Source organism: Amia ocellicauda, chromosome 5 (assembly GCF_036373705.1).
Source record: "Amia ocellicauda isolate fAmiCal2 chromosome 5, fAmiCal2.hap1, whole genome shotgun sequence".
Classification (NCBI taxonomy): Eukaryota; Metazoa; Chordata; class Actinopteri; order Amiiformes; family Amiidae; genus Amia; species Amia ocellicauda.
In genome coordinates this window covers 13,209,867-13,229,703 of record NC_089854.1, presented here as the reverse complement: position 1 = coordinate 13,229,703, position 19,837 = coordinate 13,209,867, and the positions used below count along the sequence as shown (strand labels likewise).

The 19,837-nt window shown below is 41.1% G+C and overlaps 1 protein-coding gene across 5 annotated transcripts in view; it reads left to right on the top strand.

Moving 5' to 3' along the window:
* clip3 (CAP-GLY domain containing linker protein 3) overlaps positions 1–19,837 on the top strand; it is a 35,084-nt gene that overhangs the window by 10,262 nt on the left and 4,985 nt on the right. For 2 of the 5 annotated variants that reach the window (XR_010816759.1, XM_066703907.1), the window contains exons 4-13: positions 6,283–6,376; positions 6,792–6,953; positions 8,004–8,075; positions 11,183–11,301; positions 11,939–12,175; positions 12,831–12,884; positions 13,745–13,880; positions 14,185–14,331; positions 14,822–14,956; positions 19,519–19,642. Coding sequence is in view for 4 of the 5 variants with exons in the window: in XM_066703907.1 (XP_066560004.1) it covers positions 6,283–6,376; positions 6,792–6,953; positions 8,004–8,075; positions 11,183–11,301; positions 11,939–12,175; positions 12,831–12,884; positions 13,745–13,880; positions 14,185–14,331; positions 14,822–14,956; positions 19,519–19,642 (1,280 nt within the window). In the remaining variant the exon portion in view is untranslated. The remainder of the gene's footprint in view (positions 1–6,282; positions 6,377–6,791; positions 6,954–8,003; positions 8,076–11,182; positions 11,302–11,938; positions 12,176–12,830; positions 12,885–13,744; positions 13,881–14,184; positions 14,332–14,821; positions 14,957–19,518; positions 19,643–19,837) is intronic. The other 3 variants (XM_066703909.1, XM_066703908.1, XM_066703910.1) reach the window with 3 other exon arrangements.

Here is a 19,837-nt window from a genome sequence, read left to right as displayed (position 1 = left end):
GAATGGTGTAGGACTTTCAGCGCTTCACCACTGACCCCATCTTAAAGTATCCGGATTCTTCACTCCCCTTCATCGTGGTGCTCGATGCATCAGAATCGGGGGTGGGGCGGTCCTGTCTCAACACCACTGCCAATCGCTTGAGTTGTACCCTTGCGCCTTCTCAAGAACACTCTCCTCTGCGGAACGAAATTATGACATTGGCAACCGTGACCTTCTGGCCGTCAAGTTGGGATTCGAGGACTTGTGGCATTGGTTGGAAGGCACTACACATCCCTTCCTAGTAGGGATGCACTGAATTAAAAATTCTTGGCCGAAGCCAAAACCAAATATAATGAAACACTTGGCTGAAGGCCGAATACTGAATACTGAACATGGTTTTTAGCATTTTTTCCAATTATTTTGCCAATTTTTCACTATTGCATAAATTAAATAGTCTAAATGTGCTTTTTACTATTTTGTCTTGCTTTTCAAAGAACATTCCAGCAGACATTATACCAACAAAGCACAATATAACTTAAAATAAATAAATTAGTAAATTAAAAATATTTTTATTTGGCCATCTTTGAGCCCCCCTTCTTGAATAGCCTATATTAGTCCTATAACTGACTGCTGAAAGAATGTAACATACTCTGTACGCCTACAACAAAAAAGTGCATTAAAAAGTGCATTGAAAAGAGTGCAAAAAGTGGATGACCCCACAACAATTGAATAATCATCCTAGACATAAGCCTACTTAGCCTACTTCTTCAGGAAAAGTGGCTGGTTCTTCTTTATGAAAAGTAGTAAGACAAGTAAGACAAGTACCTAGGATCTGAATTGGGATAAAATTTTCTTTTTTGGCCACTAGCCACTGTGTCTGGTAGAAGGAAAAAACTTACCAGTAACAGTGTGCATAAATGTGTGGTGAACATGTTAAAACGTGGAAATTATTCATGTAATTAATCAAATCACTATAACAAAAGCTAATTGCACACATGTATAGACTAGACAGGTGCATATGAGGGAAAAGGATCTGGATAGAAAAAACATGCTCCCACACAGTTTCTACTTGCAAGTGTTATAAGGTCTTTGATCAAAACACTGCATTCTATTGAATTATAACACTTGCTAGTAGAGGCGGGAGCATCGTTTTCAAATTAATCAATCACATATGCAATAACATGGCAGCTGATGGGGATCTGTAGAAACACACTAACACATGAGAAGGGGTTTTAGTGACACATTATTGCTCTTCATACTCCTCTTCCTCTTCAATGATACTCCCTTCTGTGGGTTTCTGCATGTAATTGTAAAAAATATATAACCTATAGGAATAATGACAGACAGTAACGTCCTTTCCATTGGTCAATACCATGCACGCCAGCAAAGACCTACACAAGGCTGGAATGGGCTACAAGACCATCGCCAAGCAGCTTGGTGAGAAGGTGACAACAGTTGGTGCGATTATTCGCAAATGGAAGAAACACAAAATAACTGTCAGTCTCCCTCGATCTGGGGCTCCATGCAAGAGTTCACCTCGTGGAGTTTCAATAATCATGAGAACGGTGAGGAATCAGCCCAGAACTACACGGGAGGATCTTGTTAATGATCTCAAGGCAGCTGGGACCATAGTCACCAAGAAAACAATTAGTAACGCACTACGCCATGAAGGACTGAAATCCTGCAGCACCCGCAAGGTCCCCCTGCTCAAGAAAGCACATTATAGGAGGATATATGCAAAATCTCCCCAAATTAGGTGGATATATGCAAAGTCCCATTCAAAGTATGCCCTATGTCTGTGTATGCCCTCAGCTACACTACTGCCAATACTGGATGATACTTAAACGATGCAGGTGTATGTTTTTTTTGTTTATTGCAGTGCAGGACAGGACAGCAGAGGAAAATGGAGAAAACAATTGTACCATTACAACTGTAATGTGTTTTTGTGTAATGTGTCATTGTTAACTTAAATATGTATCTTTATTTTAAAAACTCCCAAAAGTATTAGCCATAGAAATCAGAGAAATCTTGTGCAGTGGCTTCAAAGTCAAATCATCAAACCTTGTTTTATGTATATTGTGACACATATACATATAGGGGGGTTGCCACGGTGCAGGGCTCTTGAATAGGCGGTGTAAAGGCCCTGTATTGGCGAAATAGCCAACAGCTGTTTGTTGAAAATCTGTTTGTGGACTTTCCAGATAGGCAGGAACTGTTTTTGTTAATGATTGATTGACAGTTTGTTAAATGACGACTGTGGGATTGAATCTCCCGGTGCACATCAAAGATAGACATCTGGTTTTTGGATCCAACAGATCGTACGTTTGTATTGATTTAGTTTGTAAAACTAAGTTCTCACTGAAGGAATTCCCTGATGTGGTGGTTCCAAGCTAGCTTGTTAATAAAATTCTATTTGCTTTATCTCAACAACTTTTCCAATTATTTCCAAGATGGGTTCAACACGGTGTCTCAGAAAATAGACACTGGAACCGGGGATGTAGTGCAGTAAGTGAGTGAATGTAACTAAAAGCAAAACCAAACCCTAGCTCCTGTTTCATTAAACAGTCCCTCTAAACATACATGAGAGAACAGCAAATGATCCAAATCGTGATCTAAAAGAGTCCATAAAGCAAAAGTTAATCACCAGTTCGTGTTCTCTTCCAAAGCAATCCTCTTAGTTTGTTCTCCCTCATTCCTCAACAAAATAATCCAGCTTCCTGTTTTTATTCAATCAGGGGCGTCCAGAGGGTATTGTGCTTGATTCAGACTCCCAGGGCTTCTGGGAGGTGTAGTGTTGGCCTGCTACATCACAATATGTAAAATAAGGAAATGGTTTAGTTTGTCTGCAACATTGTACTGTGGAGGCAGGTTTGAAGTCTTCTTAAACCAGAAATCTGTCTCTCAGCTGAAGCAAATTAACAGGGTAAAACCAGTCAAATCTGATATATAAAAAAACAGTGATCAGGATTGAAGTGAAATTTATAAATTATTTTTGGGAGTAAACAACTCCGATATCATCACATTCTGGTCAAAGAGTATAATACCTCATCATCAACATACACCCCAGCGCTTCATTCTGTTGCATGATTCAAGGGCTCCGTCGCATACCTGTCTGCTCATTGCTCTGCTCACCTGTGTTGCGTCTTTTACTCTCCTGCCTTTCATCCAGACAATTGCTTATGCCAGTGGATTCTTCACCATGGATTTGTCGCATTTCTCCGCCTGGAAGCGTTCCTCCATTGCCTTCTCTCCTTGCCATGCCCCCAGTCCTCTGCCTCGCTCCCCTGCATGCCACTGCCTCTGGATCCTTATGCGCTGCAAGCCCTATTTCCTGGTTCTTCCCCACCGTCCAGCTCCAGTCCCAGCTTCTTTCTCCTGCCCTCAGACCTCCACTGTCTCCCTCCGGCTCCTACTTCCTCGGCTCCAGGGGACTGGACCATTGCTCACCTGCCCATATTTTTATGGTTCCCGCATTCTTGCCGTCTTCCCCTGCCTCGGGTCTTTTCCTCCACATAGGTACACTCAGTGACACTTGGCCTGCACCCACCACCTGGATGCCAGCCGTCCCCTCCTGATGATGTCTCTGTCCATCCTTCAGCCCCATCCCCTGCCCAGCTTGCTTAATAATATAAAAAATAAACAACAACAAAGAAAAGCATTCTTTCTCATGCTTTCTCTGTTTACATGCTTTCTTGCTTTATTTGTTCCTGTCCTCCATCCTTGTCTTTGGCTTCCCCCGTGCCCAGCGCTGTCCTCCTTGTCTACTCTATATCCTTTTCCACTATCCTCCCTCCTCCCTTCTCCCTCCTGTCTCCACACTGCCTACTGGCATGCTGCTTGGTGTGGGCCACGTCCCTCTTCCGTGGCCCCCGCCACCCCCATCACTTGACCCCGGCTCATGCCCTGCAGTGCTGGCAGCATGCCCCACCCTCCCAAACCCCTCTATTGCTGGTGTCCTCCCTAAAGCTCTGGGCAGCTGTTTCTCTGCCCCACCCCTAGCCTCGTTTGGTTGCTCCTGGCCGTCCCTGCAGCTGCATGCAGCTCTTTCCCTGCCCCACCCTAGCCTCATTTGGTTGCCCCCTCCTCCCCTTTTGCCCGTCCTCTGAGACGCCGATCTCTACCACTTCCTTTGCAGGACCTCTGAGTAGCCGGCAGTGCGTTCCTGCAGACCCATAACCCTTTCTTCCATCACATCCATCTTGCGCTGGTCAGGTCCAAGCTTGCCACCCTGACAACGGATCCCCCGAACCTGCTCCCTCTGTTCTTCTCTCCCTCACTCTCCGTGCTGCTCCCTGACGCACCTCGCACTCCTTCTTACCTCAACGCGTTTTGCGGTCTTCTTGAACCATCTCGCCTCTTGGGGTTCCAACTCAAAAACATTAACCAGCACAATTGCCCAGTACCATAAATGATTGCTCTGGCCACCTCACACTTTTCCATAAGCAGACACTTTAACCAGTCTGCTACGCCTCATCTCACCAATGAGTTTCATTACTGATCCACTCTACAACAATTCTGCTTTATTCCATCATTAAATACCAGTCCGTTCCTTCAAGTCTCTCCATTCCTGAGACTCTCCCCTTTCAGCGCTCGATCATATTCAACCACTTCTTTCTGCCTCCGTGTTCCAGGCTTCCTTCCTCACCCTACAGATTAACAATTTTGCTTTAAACAAACTAAACCATCAGGAATTTATTTCAAACCAACTCGCCTCATTCCTATGAACTCTCACCCTGTCATGCCATGGACACTCTGTTCATTGATAAAACGGATGCACAATAACTTGACACCAGTTCAACATCTAATCATATCGCCATCATCTTCCGTGGCACGCAAAGGAATACCAGATCACCTGATTAAGTCTCACAGACGTTGGTCATCCGAAGCTTACAAAATCACATCCCTTCCGACATCCGGGAGATTCAACTAACCAAGCTAGACTTTGCTCTTAAAAAGCTGCGCAGGTGGTACAGGGAGCCGTGTCACACATTTGGGGGTTTGACGGTCCGGACCCGGCTCCTGTAGCCAAGAGAATAAGCCAAAATCACATCAAATCAAATCTATCTATCTGTCTATCTTTATTTTAACATTCCACTAGTTATTTGCATTTAAATCTGCCTCTGGCTTTATTTCATGCATTTTGTCAGTTTTTCCGCAAGGCTGCTGCTCTGACTTAAGCACGTTCAGCATTTTTGTTTGTTCATTTACTTAGCACTACCTGTTTGTGGTAACCGGTTATTAAATATAACATACTGTATATCTGTATTTTATTTTTATAATATTTTTTCACAATTTTCAACCCTGTCCATATGTGTCAGGTGTTATAATTTATGTATTTTTTCTGTATGTTTTTAAATATGAAATTGTCAGTCTATACTCTGCTAATACTGCCCATTTAACTAAATCCTGCTGATATGTGCCGGGTCTGTCTCTTTTAAAAAAATATATTAGATCAGTCTTCTCTACCACTATGGGTTGTTTGAGAAATAGATAGTGTATCTAAACATAGGTCAACTACCTGGACACCACCCCCACAGAACCCACCCCATCAGCTACATCTGAGGTGTGAACACCCAAAAATGTTGGTCACCAGCTGCTATTAAGGGCATAAGGCACTAGAATCTGAGATTAAATAATCTACTTGCAAATCATTGTTGTTGCAATCAGTCATTATCTATAGATGTATGGATGTCATTATGTTAACATGCACTAATAAAAAAGTTAAGTCTCCTGTCAGATTCAAAGCAACAAGACACTCATGTCGGACAGATCTATTCTGCAATTGATTATGAGAAATGAAATCTGTAAGTGATAGTTATTATCTAAAACTTAATTTATTTGGTCATGACTTTGCTATTGGTAGCAGAGGAGAGAATCACGTATCCCATGCTTACATTAGTTAGAAATGTGATTTTATTTGTGCATAATCATTGCTGTTTACAAATGTATTTTCTTAGTTATCAGAGACATAAATTTGGGGGGGGGTGCAAATAAGAGTTTTGCCTCCACTGAATTAAAGGTGGGGAGGCAATTGCCCCTCTTGCCCTATGGTGTTTTTCTTTGAATACAGTATGTATGATCTAAAAGCATCATTATGTCAGTACATAAGACAGCTCAATTGAAACAGATCTGACAGTAGTAGGCGTGCACTGAAATGGTAATAAAACTGTTTTTGCAGTCATAACAGAGATGTGGCAGTGTTTGTTAAAGTACTTTATATTGTGTGTTTTGTTTCTTTAATGTCTCACCAGTGAGGGATCAGGCTGGATTCACTCTCACTGTGGCCAATGTGTTGTATTGCAGATCTTGAAAAGGGGCTGCCATGTGAATGACAGGGATGGACTGACTGATATGACCCTGCTTCACTACACCTGTAAGGCCGGGGCTCACGGAGTTGGTAAGAAATGCATGAGAATCACATGGAGACCTTTAAACAGACCTTTTTGTGGCATTTCACTTTCCCTGCTTTGTAACTGGTTTGATGACAACTGATAAATGTTGGGAGCATATTTATGTAGTTGTTCATGTTTTATTGTATAGTTAAGGGAAGTAATTTCAACATGGAGTCCAAAGTTGAAAACTGATGCTTAAAAAACAACTATAATGGATTTTGAAAGTAGGTGATCTTTGAACACCACAGTGCAAAGTCTCTGCTGCTTGAGTTAAAAATAAAACTCAAATTAAATAATAAAGCCAACTGTCTGCATAGTTTAGAGGGGAATTCACCATTCCAGTTAGTTTTTAACATAAGCAGTTAGAAGAAAGTGCAGGACGTTTCCTCAGTGTGTAATTTCCCATGTGGTCTTCAATAGGGGACCCTGCAGCTGCTCTTCGGCTGTCCAACCAGCTGATTGCCCTGGGTGCTGATGTCAGTCTTCGCAGCCGCTGGACCAACATGAACGCGCTCCACTATGCTGCATATTTTGACGTCCCGGAACTCATTCGTATTCTCTTGAAGGCCGCCAAACCTCGAGGTACTTTAAATCGGCATTTCAGGAAAAAAGAAACGGTGCTTTTCTGTCCTGAACTGATCCAGTCATTTTATGAATCATCCCCCCAAGTCGGTAACATCCATCCAGAAGCGAATTACATTTATTGAAACACACAAACAACAAACATAAGGATATATCCCCGTTTTGCAGAAATAGAGTGCACTCAAGTCTGGACTGGGTGGGGGTTCTGATAAGGGGAAAAAAAGAAACATTAATGGGATTGTTTGCACTGAAAACCACAATAAATACTCCTATACATGAAAACCTTACCTTAGCTCCTGCTGATGAAATATTATAAGAACAGCCTTCTCAAATGTTCAACTGAGCCACTGAATGTCAAGGTTGTGTCATGAGCTGTGCTGTGTGTTCTTATATGGATTTCATATCCAGCTATAGTTCCCTAGAACAGGATATTTTGGAGGAAACCAAGTGAAACTACATGAAATATGCTAAATTTGCCTAAGGATAATTACATTGCATTGAACTGAGGTAGAACTGAGCATTAGGCAGTAGTGTGGAGTAGTGGTTAGGGTCGTGGGTTCAATGCCAGGTGGGGGACACTGCTGTTGTACCCTTGAGCAAGGTACTTTACCTAGATTGCTCCAGATTGCCCAGCTGTATAAATGGGTAAAATGTAAAAAATAATGTGATATATTGTAACAATTGTAAGTCACCCTGGATAAGGTTTTTTTTTTTTTATAATAGTGTGAGGAACAGAAATCCAGTGTATGGCTGTAGTAAATTTTACCAGTACAGACAGGGACCCTATGATATGGTTGTCCTGTAAGTACCTTGGTGGAAAAAAAAGATACAAATTAAGGTAAGAATAGAGAAGTTCTGTCTCTTGGTTGTTGTTGTTTTGTGTTGGTTTTGTGTGTGTGCACCGCGCTCCTCTTTCTCAATATGGTTGTCTCTGCAAGCTACCCCCACTGGGTGAGGTCGGGTAGGGGCTTTTGGAGATGGGCTGCTTTGAAGCCCTTCTGTTGGAGTATAGTTTAACCAAGCTATTCCCGTCTTACTTTTTCATTTTAGATGTAGTTCCAGAGGCTGCAACCAGAGGGAGCTCCGTTGTATTGCAGAAACACCCGCCACCCTATGCTCACGGTCAGACGCCCAATTTCAAACATTCAGAGCATCCTTTATTCACAACAGGCCACAGGATACTGGAAACTGCAGGATGTAGACCCTCTGAACAACTTCCGGATACTCCCATCCTTGAATTCTGTTTACAGGGTTCATTGTGTATAATATTACATATCTTTGCTTAATTACTCAAGATCGCTAAATGATTTAGTATGATTCAACCATTTTCCTAAATTTTGCAAACTGGAGGCAATTTAAAAGTAAACTTCCACCTGTCATTTCAGAGGCTATCCAAACTTCCTGAAAGTACCGAAAACATCATAGGAAGTGACAGTCATGTCTAGTGCAGATGCAACAGTAGTTTAGATTAGAATATATTTGTTCAAATTTCCTTTAACTTTAATTATGAAGCATAATCAAAAATGCTGTATAACTACAATCAGGTCACAAGTTCAGTCTATGATGCTTTCAGTTTCCATAATGTGCTTGTGTACATTTATAAATCATTTTAAAAGTGCCCTCCAGATTTACATTTTTGGGAAAACAATAAATTATTATATTGAATCATAAATGATTATATCAATTATTAAAGAGACAAGTAAGAGAAGGTATTTCATATTATATTAGTAGATTTATGTGAAGCCATTAAGCTAATTGAACTCAAGGAAAGGAATACCTGTATGTTTTTCAGAGAATCTATAATGTGAGATATATCTATTCTCCAAATTCTACTGCTAAACATGCTGTTTATCTGCAACGTATATTGTGAATTGAGTGATCTAAAATAACACCATATTGTGTACATCGGGCCCTGCGTGTTACGCTGCCAACTTTCTTAGGCTGCACTTCATTCCTTCCAATGCAGGGTGGCAATATATTCTGCTAAAAAAATCCTTTGATCATCTTAATTTGTGTATTCTCTGAACGTACATTGGTGTGTTGGTTTAGTGGCAGCAGCTGTTGATATTTTAGTCATTACTAATATGTTTTATTCTATGCTGTAGTGGTGACTGAAGTAGTAGGTATACTCTTAATTCATTTGTTAACACATAGGGGAGTTCTGAGGAAATGTCGAGCTGGGGTCGATGTTTTTCTGTAAGAACTTGGCCATAAAAAGAAATGCTTCTTTCAGCATCTACAGAATTGGGAACAACTTACACATGTATTTTAGCCTTTTGTGTTAAATTGGGAAATCATTTTTCAATTTAATCCAAAATTCATTCGTTTGCCATTTTCTTTTGCATATAGTCAGTATTTGTTCATTTCTGATGTACAGTCAGCATCAAATCCTCAATTGAATAAAATGGGAGGGCTTCTGGACCCAAACTATACACTTGTTGTGGGTCGAATATCCTTACTGCCATCAGAAAGTGAGAGCTGGTTGAATAAAAAGCATGGACGTTTTTTTCACATACTTTGTTAATTGTGTCTGTGCTGCATACCTCTTATGCTATTCATCAGATTGTCTTGATTAATTCTGCATCTTTATTATATGTTTCATGGACTCTCACTGCATGGCTTTCAAACTACTGAATCAGATTCACCAGAACCCTGGCATGCATTGCAGTCAGGAAAGATTGAGAATTTAACATCTTTTAAGTATTTATTTATAGGTCCTTTAACACTATATAGTTTGATTAAATGTGCATATCCTTTTCCACAAAGTCTGCATCAAAAGAGATATATTTGGAATAATATTCAGCAGCAGAATGCAAAGTGCTCCATTGTGTAACTCATTGTATGTGGCAACGTTATGGGTAAAGCAATTATGTTGGATTCCTCCTACATGTGGTCTTTATATTGGAGATTTCAGCTTGGGCAGTGATAAAAAGGTTTTTTTAATGCTTGAAACCAGCTTGTCTGCTTTTGGAAAATTGTCAAAAGTACTGAATTTGGCAGTAAACCTTGAATTATGCCATTGTATGCTTTGATTATTATTATTTTGTTATTAGTATTTCAGTTTTATTTGACTGTTGTGGAAAAATAATTATATGTAAACTCTTCTGGGGAATCACTGTAAATTGTATTACACTTTTGCTGATTAAATTAAATATTTAATAATTTAGTTACACATTCTAAGAAATAATATTGAATAATATATATTTGTAATAAAGGGATGAGTGACTGTAGCTGGTGCTGCAAAATTAGTGCTCCAGGGCACGTTAATAGAAAGACCAATTGAGATGATTAAAGGAATCACGAGATTATGAATCAATAACTGGTTTAATTAAGCAAAATACATGACTGCCATGCACTGGGAGGATTGAAGTGCAGCATAAGAAAGTTGGTAGTATAAAATGTATGTTCCTATGTATATATTACCATAGATCTCTCTGACAATGTCCCAAGGTTATACTTATCAAATTAATTACACCTAACCGACTACCTTTTTAAAAGAACAGGTTCTGCAAAGATTCAGCATTCTCCTTGTCTTGGTTAGTGCAACATTATAGTAAAATAAGGAGTGGTCTTGCAAAGCTTCAGCCTAGCTTTGATTGTTTTTTTAGGGCTGCTGGCCAATTTTGACAAAACTACAGTGATTCCAGTTCCATATCACACTCCACACTCCTGGTCTATCTGTTAAAGAACAACACTCATTTGTTGACTTAGTTTATTACTTACATATTGATTGCATAATCATCCATCGTTCTTGTATATTAGAAGTTGGTGTTGCTGTGCACTTGACTAGCACTACTCCTCTCCAAACGGTGTTTGATTTTTCACAGATGAATTTCATTTAAAGCTTAATATGTTGCAGGAATTGCTTTAAGGTCATGGGGAAAGGGGTGGGTATCTGTATACTTTCTGGATGGGAATGTTCAGTTTAATCTAAAGCAAGGCTAAAGCATGCTGAAAGAAGAAACCTTTTTGTGATGATCCAGCAATGTAATGTGTGCTTTATATTTCATAGCAAATTTAAGTATCTATTAACAGCTCACATACTGGCATTCAATGTATTTTCATTTTCTTAACACTGAGTTTATCGACATGTTTAAGCCTGCAGGCTGACATTGTGTGCTTGCAGATAGTGGGGCCTGTGTCAACCATCTCAGCATACGGTGCCATACTTCAGATGCCTATAGAGATTAAGTGATTCACTCACCTCAGTTTCCATTATCTCTTGGCAGTACTGAACTCCACTTGTGGCGATTTCCACCATGGGACAGCATTGCACATCGCCGCCTCCAACCTGTGTCTGGGGGCAGTGAAATGCCTTTTGGAACATGGTGCCAACCCCACAGTTAGGGTAAGGAGAGAACCTGCTCAAGACACATCTATGCCATTGTTTCCTTCAAGGTTGCTGCCTGTCGCCCATCCACAAGATAACCTGTGCATACTTACATTTTAAATTTTTGAACAGAAAGGCCGATGAACTATTTATTTGGGGTTTTGTTCCTTGGACTTGGAATGTCCTTTAAAACTACACTTTAAGTCTGGGACCGTAATTACTTTGTCGATAACAAATGTTTGTTAAAAAAAAAAAAAAAAAAAAAAAACAGAACACTGAATCGGTTTTTATTTTTTTTATCCAAAACTAATTAGAATACAAATCCAAAAATGTGAATACTGTTGAGAAGTGTAGGGAGATGTGGGTAAACAAAAGCTGTTATTCAGATAGTGGACGATGCCAGAGGAAGACAGAGCCCAGGCATTATTACTCACAGCAGTTATGTAGTCCAACCTGACAATACATCTGAAATAAATCCTCCAAGTCTGCTGTGGAGGAACACTGAATTGCATTTGTAACTATTTATGTCCATCCTAATTTGCCAAAGATATTCCCTTAATTGTGCTTACCTTTTAAGGAGAAGACTAAAATAAGTAATCAATTGTGAGAGCATTTCCATTTTCAAAACACAAACCTTCTCCTTCTCGCCTTACAGAACAGTAAAGGCCAGGGCCCCGCAGATGTGGTGCCTGACCCGATGGACATGACCCTGGATAAGGCCGAAGCTGCCATGGTGGCCAAAGAGCTGAAACAGCTGCTGCTGGATGCTGTGCCACTGAGCTGCAACCTTCCCAGGGTCACCTTGCCCAACTATGACAACATTCCTGGGAACCTGATGCTCACTTCCTTGGGGCTGAAGCTGGGCGATCGGGTCATGCTGGATGACATGAAGGTACGACACAGAGCTCACTGAGTTGGCATGGATCTTCTGCAGTGGAGTTATTGGTGCTAAGATGGGCTTCAAATGGACTCTCATAGTTGTGGAGCATTGCCTAGAGCCAAACCTGATTAAGGGCTTTTATTTCCACAAGGTTGTGGAATATAGAGCTTAATGTTTAAAGTTTTAAACTGAAAATCAGGAAGAGAAAAACCCACAGTCTCGCACCTGACTTCACGTGTCCAGCAACAAACACACCTTCCCAGCATTTGTTACTTTGCATCCCTCCTCCACCCCAAACAAACTTTTATTAGCAATGTACCCTTATTTATTCTGCTCTAGGTAAATTGGTAAACTGCCCATATAGTCCTTGCCCATTCTTAATAACTTCCATGTGTATCCAGTTAAAGCAAAAAAACACTGTTCCTTGTGCCATGCACGTTTGCTTTTGGCATTTCAGGAATAAGGGGTGTGTATTCATTATTTTGTTTTGTTTTGGAGAGGAGTTAGTCTACGTAAGCACTTACATTCCTATTACTTAATTAAAAAAAAAATACCACCCTGTTACCAGTGTTTGCAGGATGCTTACTCTTCATGCTGCATTTGTATGTATTGAGAATTATGAGTACCAAAACAAAACCCATTGTGTCCCCACTTGTCAAACTTATAGCCTCCCCAAAAACCCTGCAGTGATGTCACTACTCAGCTGCAACATGCTAAGAAGGTGGGTCACATGTCAGCTGTCAATGTGCTTTTGTTTATTAACATTCTTGACAGTATTCATTTTTGTACTTTCACCCCAGTTAATTGGACAGCTCCTCAAGTTTTAAAAATAGACTTTCATTGAGTAAACTTTTCACTTTATTTGCTAACAATAATGCTAACAACATTATTGTTCTACTAATGCAAGTCTTAACTAAAGTTGGGGAAACATTTGCAGTTATACTATGATAGTATTTATCATGCAATACTTTAATGGAGTGCTTCAATCTACCGTGTAGTACCTGAAGTACCTTTTTTGTTCATCTCCTTTCACCTTCTAACTCTGACTCACAGTGGCAGTGGTATGGACTATCTAGTCAGTGGTTCAGTTATGTTCATTGGGGTCAGCATTTCGGTTTGTCTTTTGAGAAATGAATTAATTGCATTAATATAAGGAGTGTGCATACATATGTGGAATATTTCATACACGTCTTAACTTCATTAAAAAAAAAACATCCTTCAAAGTTGTTTACTTTGATTTTGCTGCTGGTTAATTCTCAATGGAGAATTACAACTTTAATATAAAGTCTTACTAGAAGCAGAATTGACAGTGCTAATGATTTTGCCTGTATTTTGTGGTTCGATTTTGAAGTTTCCTCTAGACAGCCTTAAAGGGTGAAAGAAAAGCTTGAAGCTCAGTTTTGTCATACTTATATCAACAGTATATGGCAAGCAGCTTTTGAATGGCACCAGAGGGTACACTATGTTTACCCTAGCTGTGGAGAAGGGCCTGTCGGGATGCCTTAGCAATTGTTGAGATTTTGAATCACTCTGAAAAGTCATTTTGCCTTCACTCCTTCTAAAACATGCTTCCTCTTCCAGACTGGCACTTTGCGGTTTTGTGGCACAACAGAGTTCGCCAGTGGCCAGTGGGTGGGAGTGGAACTGGACGAACCAGAGGGCAAGAATGATGGCAGTGTGGGTGGGGTACGCTACTTCATATGCCCCCCGAAACTAGGTAATAACTTTTTTTCTTTACACCTTATCTGGGATACACAACTGGACTGTGTCAAATACTATACTTGCTTTACTGCCATGAAAAGACAAGAACAAATGTATCAAAGTCAACTTAGAGGGTCCTTTTACTGGTTGTTATGAATTGTGTCCACTCTGACAGATCCTGGACACTGTATGTATACCACCGTAGGGAGCCTTAACATGTCATACCAGCCTAAGGAGAGGGGTAAAGTTGCATATATGGCCTTAAGTGAACATCAACATTCTACACCAGCTAATTTGTCAACTTATCGCTCTGCCTTCAGGTGTTTTTGCCCCGGTGTCAAAAATCACCAAAGCTGCAGACCAGACCCCCTCTTCCGTGACCTCGACCCCTAAAACCCCACGAATGGACTTCTCCCGGGTCACTGGCAAGAACAAGAAAGAGAAGAAGGAGAAAGACAAGGAAAAAGGTACAACTGCATTTCTCTTATGTGCTGTGAAGTGATGAATAAAATGTTCGTAAGGATATATGTACATTGCCTAGTTCACATAGAAGCTGATTGGATTGTGCTGATTTCATCCCATGACAAAAAGGGGGGGAGGCAGTGCAGTAGACAGACATTATTTAAACAATTACTTCTGAGATTACTTCCTTCAGTCAGTGATGAATATAGTTCTTAGAGACAATACCAAGAAGATTGAAACTCAAATCAGGCCCCAGTGCCTTTTACTTCAAGATTTCTTCCTTTGCTTCACTTTTTCTTTTTCTAATTTCCTTCATCCACTTCATCCCCAGTTTTAAACCTAGCATTCGGACAGAATATAGGATGGTGTCCTGTTGTTCTGAAGCAACTGCTTGGAGACAGGACTCTGCAAGCACTCTGCAGATTGCCTCTCTGCTTGTGACCAGAGGAGTGGAAAATGCTCACATCTTCAATTTCTTTTTCATTTCTTTTTCAGCTCAACGGAAGAAATCTGTTTCGGCAGCTAGCCTGGACCCTGATGGCTTAAAAATTGAACTGGGAGATCAGGTTCTGGTGGCTGGGCAAAAACAGGGGATTGTTCGCTTCTACGGCAAGACCGACTTTGCCCCAGGTATGATAATAGCTATCTGCTTTCATAGGTCTCTGATTTGTCAAACTCTTGATCAGTATCCAAATTTACCTTCTATCATCTATACTTGCCAACAGTACATAAGACAGAGTTAGAGTGAGAGTCTGGCTTAGGGTTTGGAAAGGGCTAAGGGTTGTGGCTGCATGTGGGGATGCATGTGCAATGAAGGGTGTATTAATTTTTCCCAATTTAAGGGAAATCTGAAAATGCTGATTATGGAGCAATATGGTCCTTCTAATAACTCAAAAGATGCAGTAGTGTAATTCATAGGTGTCTTTATAGTTTTCTGAAAGGATATTCAGATCATGGAATCACAAATATCAGAAGTGTGGGAGAGATTACGCATTTACTGCTATGCCTTAATCATTTAAAGGCAAATAAAATGTCAACAGTAGGATCTTTGAATAGACCTTCCCTTAGATTTCAGAATTACTTTATTGGGAAAAGACTCTGAACCACTTTTTTTTTTTTCCTTTGCCAGGTCCTTGTTTTTTTGTCAGTGTACAGTTAATCAGCAAAAGCCTTTGTGAAGGTCACTTATATAAAACTGCAGTGTTTACTAACTTTCCTTGTAGTGGGGCAGGATTCCTATTTTAGCAGTTCAGCTGGCTGTCTCTGGAATATAGGCAACCCTTATTCCCCTTGCACTTGAATGCCGTGGCTTGACTGTCTTGACCCACTTGAAATACCCACCGCAGATTGGCATGTTAGAGCAATCATTCAGTAAACCTACTTGTCTTTTCAAAGGACGAAAGTTGACAAGGGGAAAAACAGCTCTCTTTTCTCCTAGGATATTTGAGATTTATGCTGACCAATTGCAAAGCTTTTCATGGCAGAATAGTCACAGAAATCCAGAGAGAGCTTTTTTAGGTTTTTATTATAAGCAGCTGCAAGGAAGAGGTTCAAGTGGCAATCTGAAGAACAGTCTTAGAGAAGTTACAAACTATGCAGACCAGACATGAGAGAAAGATAACAGGGCCCACATGTCTGTCCTGTGATGAGTGTAAGTTCAGTTTCTGCCTGACAGCTGCTCAGGAAGACCCATATGTAGTCAAACCGGGGAGAATTAAGGCATATGTAATGTTTAATGTAAGGGAGGTTTGTATGATGTATCAAGCCCAAATTGCGGGTGAAAACTGGATCTTATCAGACTCTGTTCTTCTAGGTATCAGGGTTGAACTATAGCACAGTACTGTAGCACAGTGAGACAGTGAGACAGTGACCTTGTTCACACAGACACACAGGGAAAGAAATGCAGTTCTTAAATCCCTCCTCTCGGTACAGCGAAAGAAATTAGCAGAAAACCGAAAAGTCGCCCCCCCCATGCCCTATCTCGTCTATCTCTATCCCTGTAGTCATAGGGTGTATAGCAGTAACAGGTGCTTGATTGGTGGTGATTAAAGGCCTTCATATAATAATGTAAAATGTGTGTTTAAGGGTTATAATAGGGTGTTGTCATATCTGTATTTCTGATAGTTTGGTATAACTGTCCGGAATCTTGGTGCAGAGAAAATAAGACATTGGAAATAACAACATTGACAGAAAGCAGTAACTCAGAGACAAAGAGCAGAATCCCAGCTGCACCTAGTATTGTCCATGCTATATTTCCATCCAGGGTTTGAGCAAGGAATCAGGAAGAGTCTGTAATGTGTCAACATGCAGTCTATGTGCCAGGGCAACAGGTGCAATGTTCGTCGCTTATGGCCCATGCCACCGAGGTGCAGTCACCAGACCATTCAGGATGCACCCGGGTCTCCAGTGAGCAGGATGTCATTCACCGGAAGACGCACCGTTTGTGTTTTGTAGGGCACATCAGTGGGCCGAACCTGTATGCGGGCCATGAAGTCCAGAAGCACCATTTGTGTAGTAGACACCTGTTTAGCCCCCTTGGCATCCTGTGGATAAAGCACAGTGATGACGGAAAAGGGTGTGTTGCTCTCGGAGAGTGGGACACGAACAAGCCATGAAAGACACAGTTTTAGAGGAACAGTCAGTCGTTGTAGTCATAAACGTCATCTGGAAATGACAACATGAAGCTAGTAGGTCCCAAGTGAGCCATTGTGTACTGCTCCTGTGGGTTTAAACTTGAAAGCATTGGAAAGGTTTGAGGATAAACTATAAATGATCATCAGTGGAATGGAAATGCAATGTAGCATCAGCAGGTAATGCAACAGTCAAATCCTAATTCGCTTTCTGAAATCCTAATAAGAAATCAAGTGGGTATTCATTCGGTTTATCAAAGCTAGTTATCTCAAGAAATTAAGACATCAGTAAAGAAATAAAAAAAAATTTATGCCTTGTACTTACTTACTGTACTTACTGTATTTTTGCACTTATGTTGTAAGTCGCCCTGGATAAGGGCGTCTGCCAAGAAATAAAAATAATAATAATAATAATGGCAGACTGGAAAGTCCTGAAGGACACAAAGCCTAATCAGCAGAGTACCCTGTGTACAAAAACAAACTCAGACAGGGAGATACAGGAAGGAAAGAAAAAGAATAAAGGCCGATAATAGTACCACCCTAGCAGCATGAAAAAGACAGAACATACACAGAGCATACTCAAACACCTAGTAACATTTAAAACAAGAATTCTGGGCACTTTCAGTAATGGAAGAGCCACAAACAAATCTAAACCCCTACTAAAATATAGATCTCTCTTATAGGAGGAGCAAAAAACCTTTGCTAATCCTTGGAGATAACAACAATCTCTTTCACCCCTTCAGCAGGGAACCAGGAGCAGGCAGCTACAGAATATAAGTAAATGTGTGCATGTAAACCATGAAGTGTAGGTTTCAAATGCTTGTTCTAAACAGAAACACATGCCTATATTGATTATCAGTATAAATGTGAAAGCAACTGCTACACCCCAGACAAGCCAGTCCCTCCTCTAGTGCCATGATATCCTCTTTGTCCACGCTACTACCCTTGCACTCGCAGTGATTGTAGCAGCGTTCACCATTATTCTGGCCCTCTTACATTTAATTTCAATGTTCATGTCCTTTGCCCTTCTTTCATGTTCTGTACTACCTATACCATGCCCTCCTAACACTTGTGTCGGTCTCGGAGATGGAGTTATGCTAGCAGTTTGTGTTGGGGAAGATGTAGATTCCCATGATGAATTCATCCAGGAGCATTGCCAATGTACCGTGTGACAGGGGACACAACACACCACTAGGTGCCTCACAACTACTACTGCCTTACCCTCTCGTCATGAGGGAGACTCATGGCAGCAAATCGGCAGTGGGTATAAGTGTGACCCCCGTCTAACCAGGCGTGCAACCTGGAGTTCTCGACTATATACCCATAGTGTTGGACTGAGCTGCTTCCAGTATGGCACAGCACTAAACTGGGTCTCATTGAGTGAAATGCAATTGTCTCAGGGGAAGAGGGGAAACGATGTTGAGTCTTAGCGTATCGTTCTAGAATGGTGAATAATATAATGCTGCACAAGGCATTCAAGACGGAAAACAGGAGACACTTCTTCACACAGAGAGTTATCACAATCTGGAACAAACTCCCCAGCGATGTCGTTGAAGCTGAAAATTTGGTAACATTTAAAATCAAACTGGATAGGATCCTTGGATCACTCAGTTATTAATGGACACCAAACGAGCACGATCAGTCGAATGACCTCCTCTCGTTTGTAAACTTTATTATGTTCTTATGTTTTTAATAGGATTGACCCTTGTGCAGTGTGGAGAGGCACAATCTCTCAGGCGCAGAACTTACAAGTAGATCTCAAGCCGAGCCTTGACAGGCTTGTGGTCAACATGTCTCATGTAGTGATATATGGTGTGAGCTACTGTGTATATTGTAGTGTGAGTGCATCTAATGTTTTGTTTCTGCCTCTGCCAACTCTCAGAATTCCAACTCTGCGTAAGAAGGAAGGACGGGCACAAAAGATAGCGGGGGGAACCAAGGGGGGGACAGGGATGGTGAAAAATCAACATTTCCCTCGCTTTGGTCAAAGTCCAACAGCCAGGGAATGTCTCAACCAGTGAAATGTTCGGAAAGACCATTCAATGTGATAAGTCATGGCATTTGGGTAGGGGACCTATGGGATGAATATGAGGGTTAATTGTTGTTGCTGGCCCCTGCCTGTGAAGACAGATACAAAGGTAGTTATTCAAAGTTAAGTCAAATATTCTATCATAATATGATAACCTGTTCATTTACAAAGTCAAAGACACGAAGATGCACTCTCAACTTCTTGTGTGATGCCGTGCTGTCTGGCAGGCAAACAGCTGGGAGGCCAAGGCTGCAGCCACTGTCACTGCCCCCTTCCCCCTCAGGGGGGAATCCTTTTCTGTGTGGCCCTGTCTCACTGCATTTCTCACAGCCTGCATTTCCTGGAGTTTCATGACTCTAACTCAATTAACTTTTGTTTATCTATTTATCTTCCCCCAATCTTTTCCCATATGTATTTTTACATATTAATAAATTCTTCATCCAAGCTTCATCCATCTAAGCCTCTGCTTTCTGCAACTTCTTCAAACCTCCACTAACTGTGACCCTCTGTTCTCTCTCTCTCTAATTGCCCAGGGTACTGGTTTGGCGTGGAGTTGGACAAGCCCACAGGGAAACATGACGGCTCCGTGTTTGGGGTGCGATATTTCAACTGCCTCCCAAAACATGGTGTCTTCGCACCGCCCTCCCGAGTCCAGAGGTAAGAAGGAGAAAATGGGGATGGGAAGGACTGTTGACAGGAGAGGAATGAGCAATTGTCTCCATACATGTGTGATTGAAAGATGAAGAGTTTAGAAGAGTTCTACAGCCAGACATGACTTTGGTCCTCTCCTCGTATGACATTATTTTATAGTCCAGCCTTCTTGTAGCCTCCAATACAGCACATGGTGAAAAA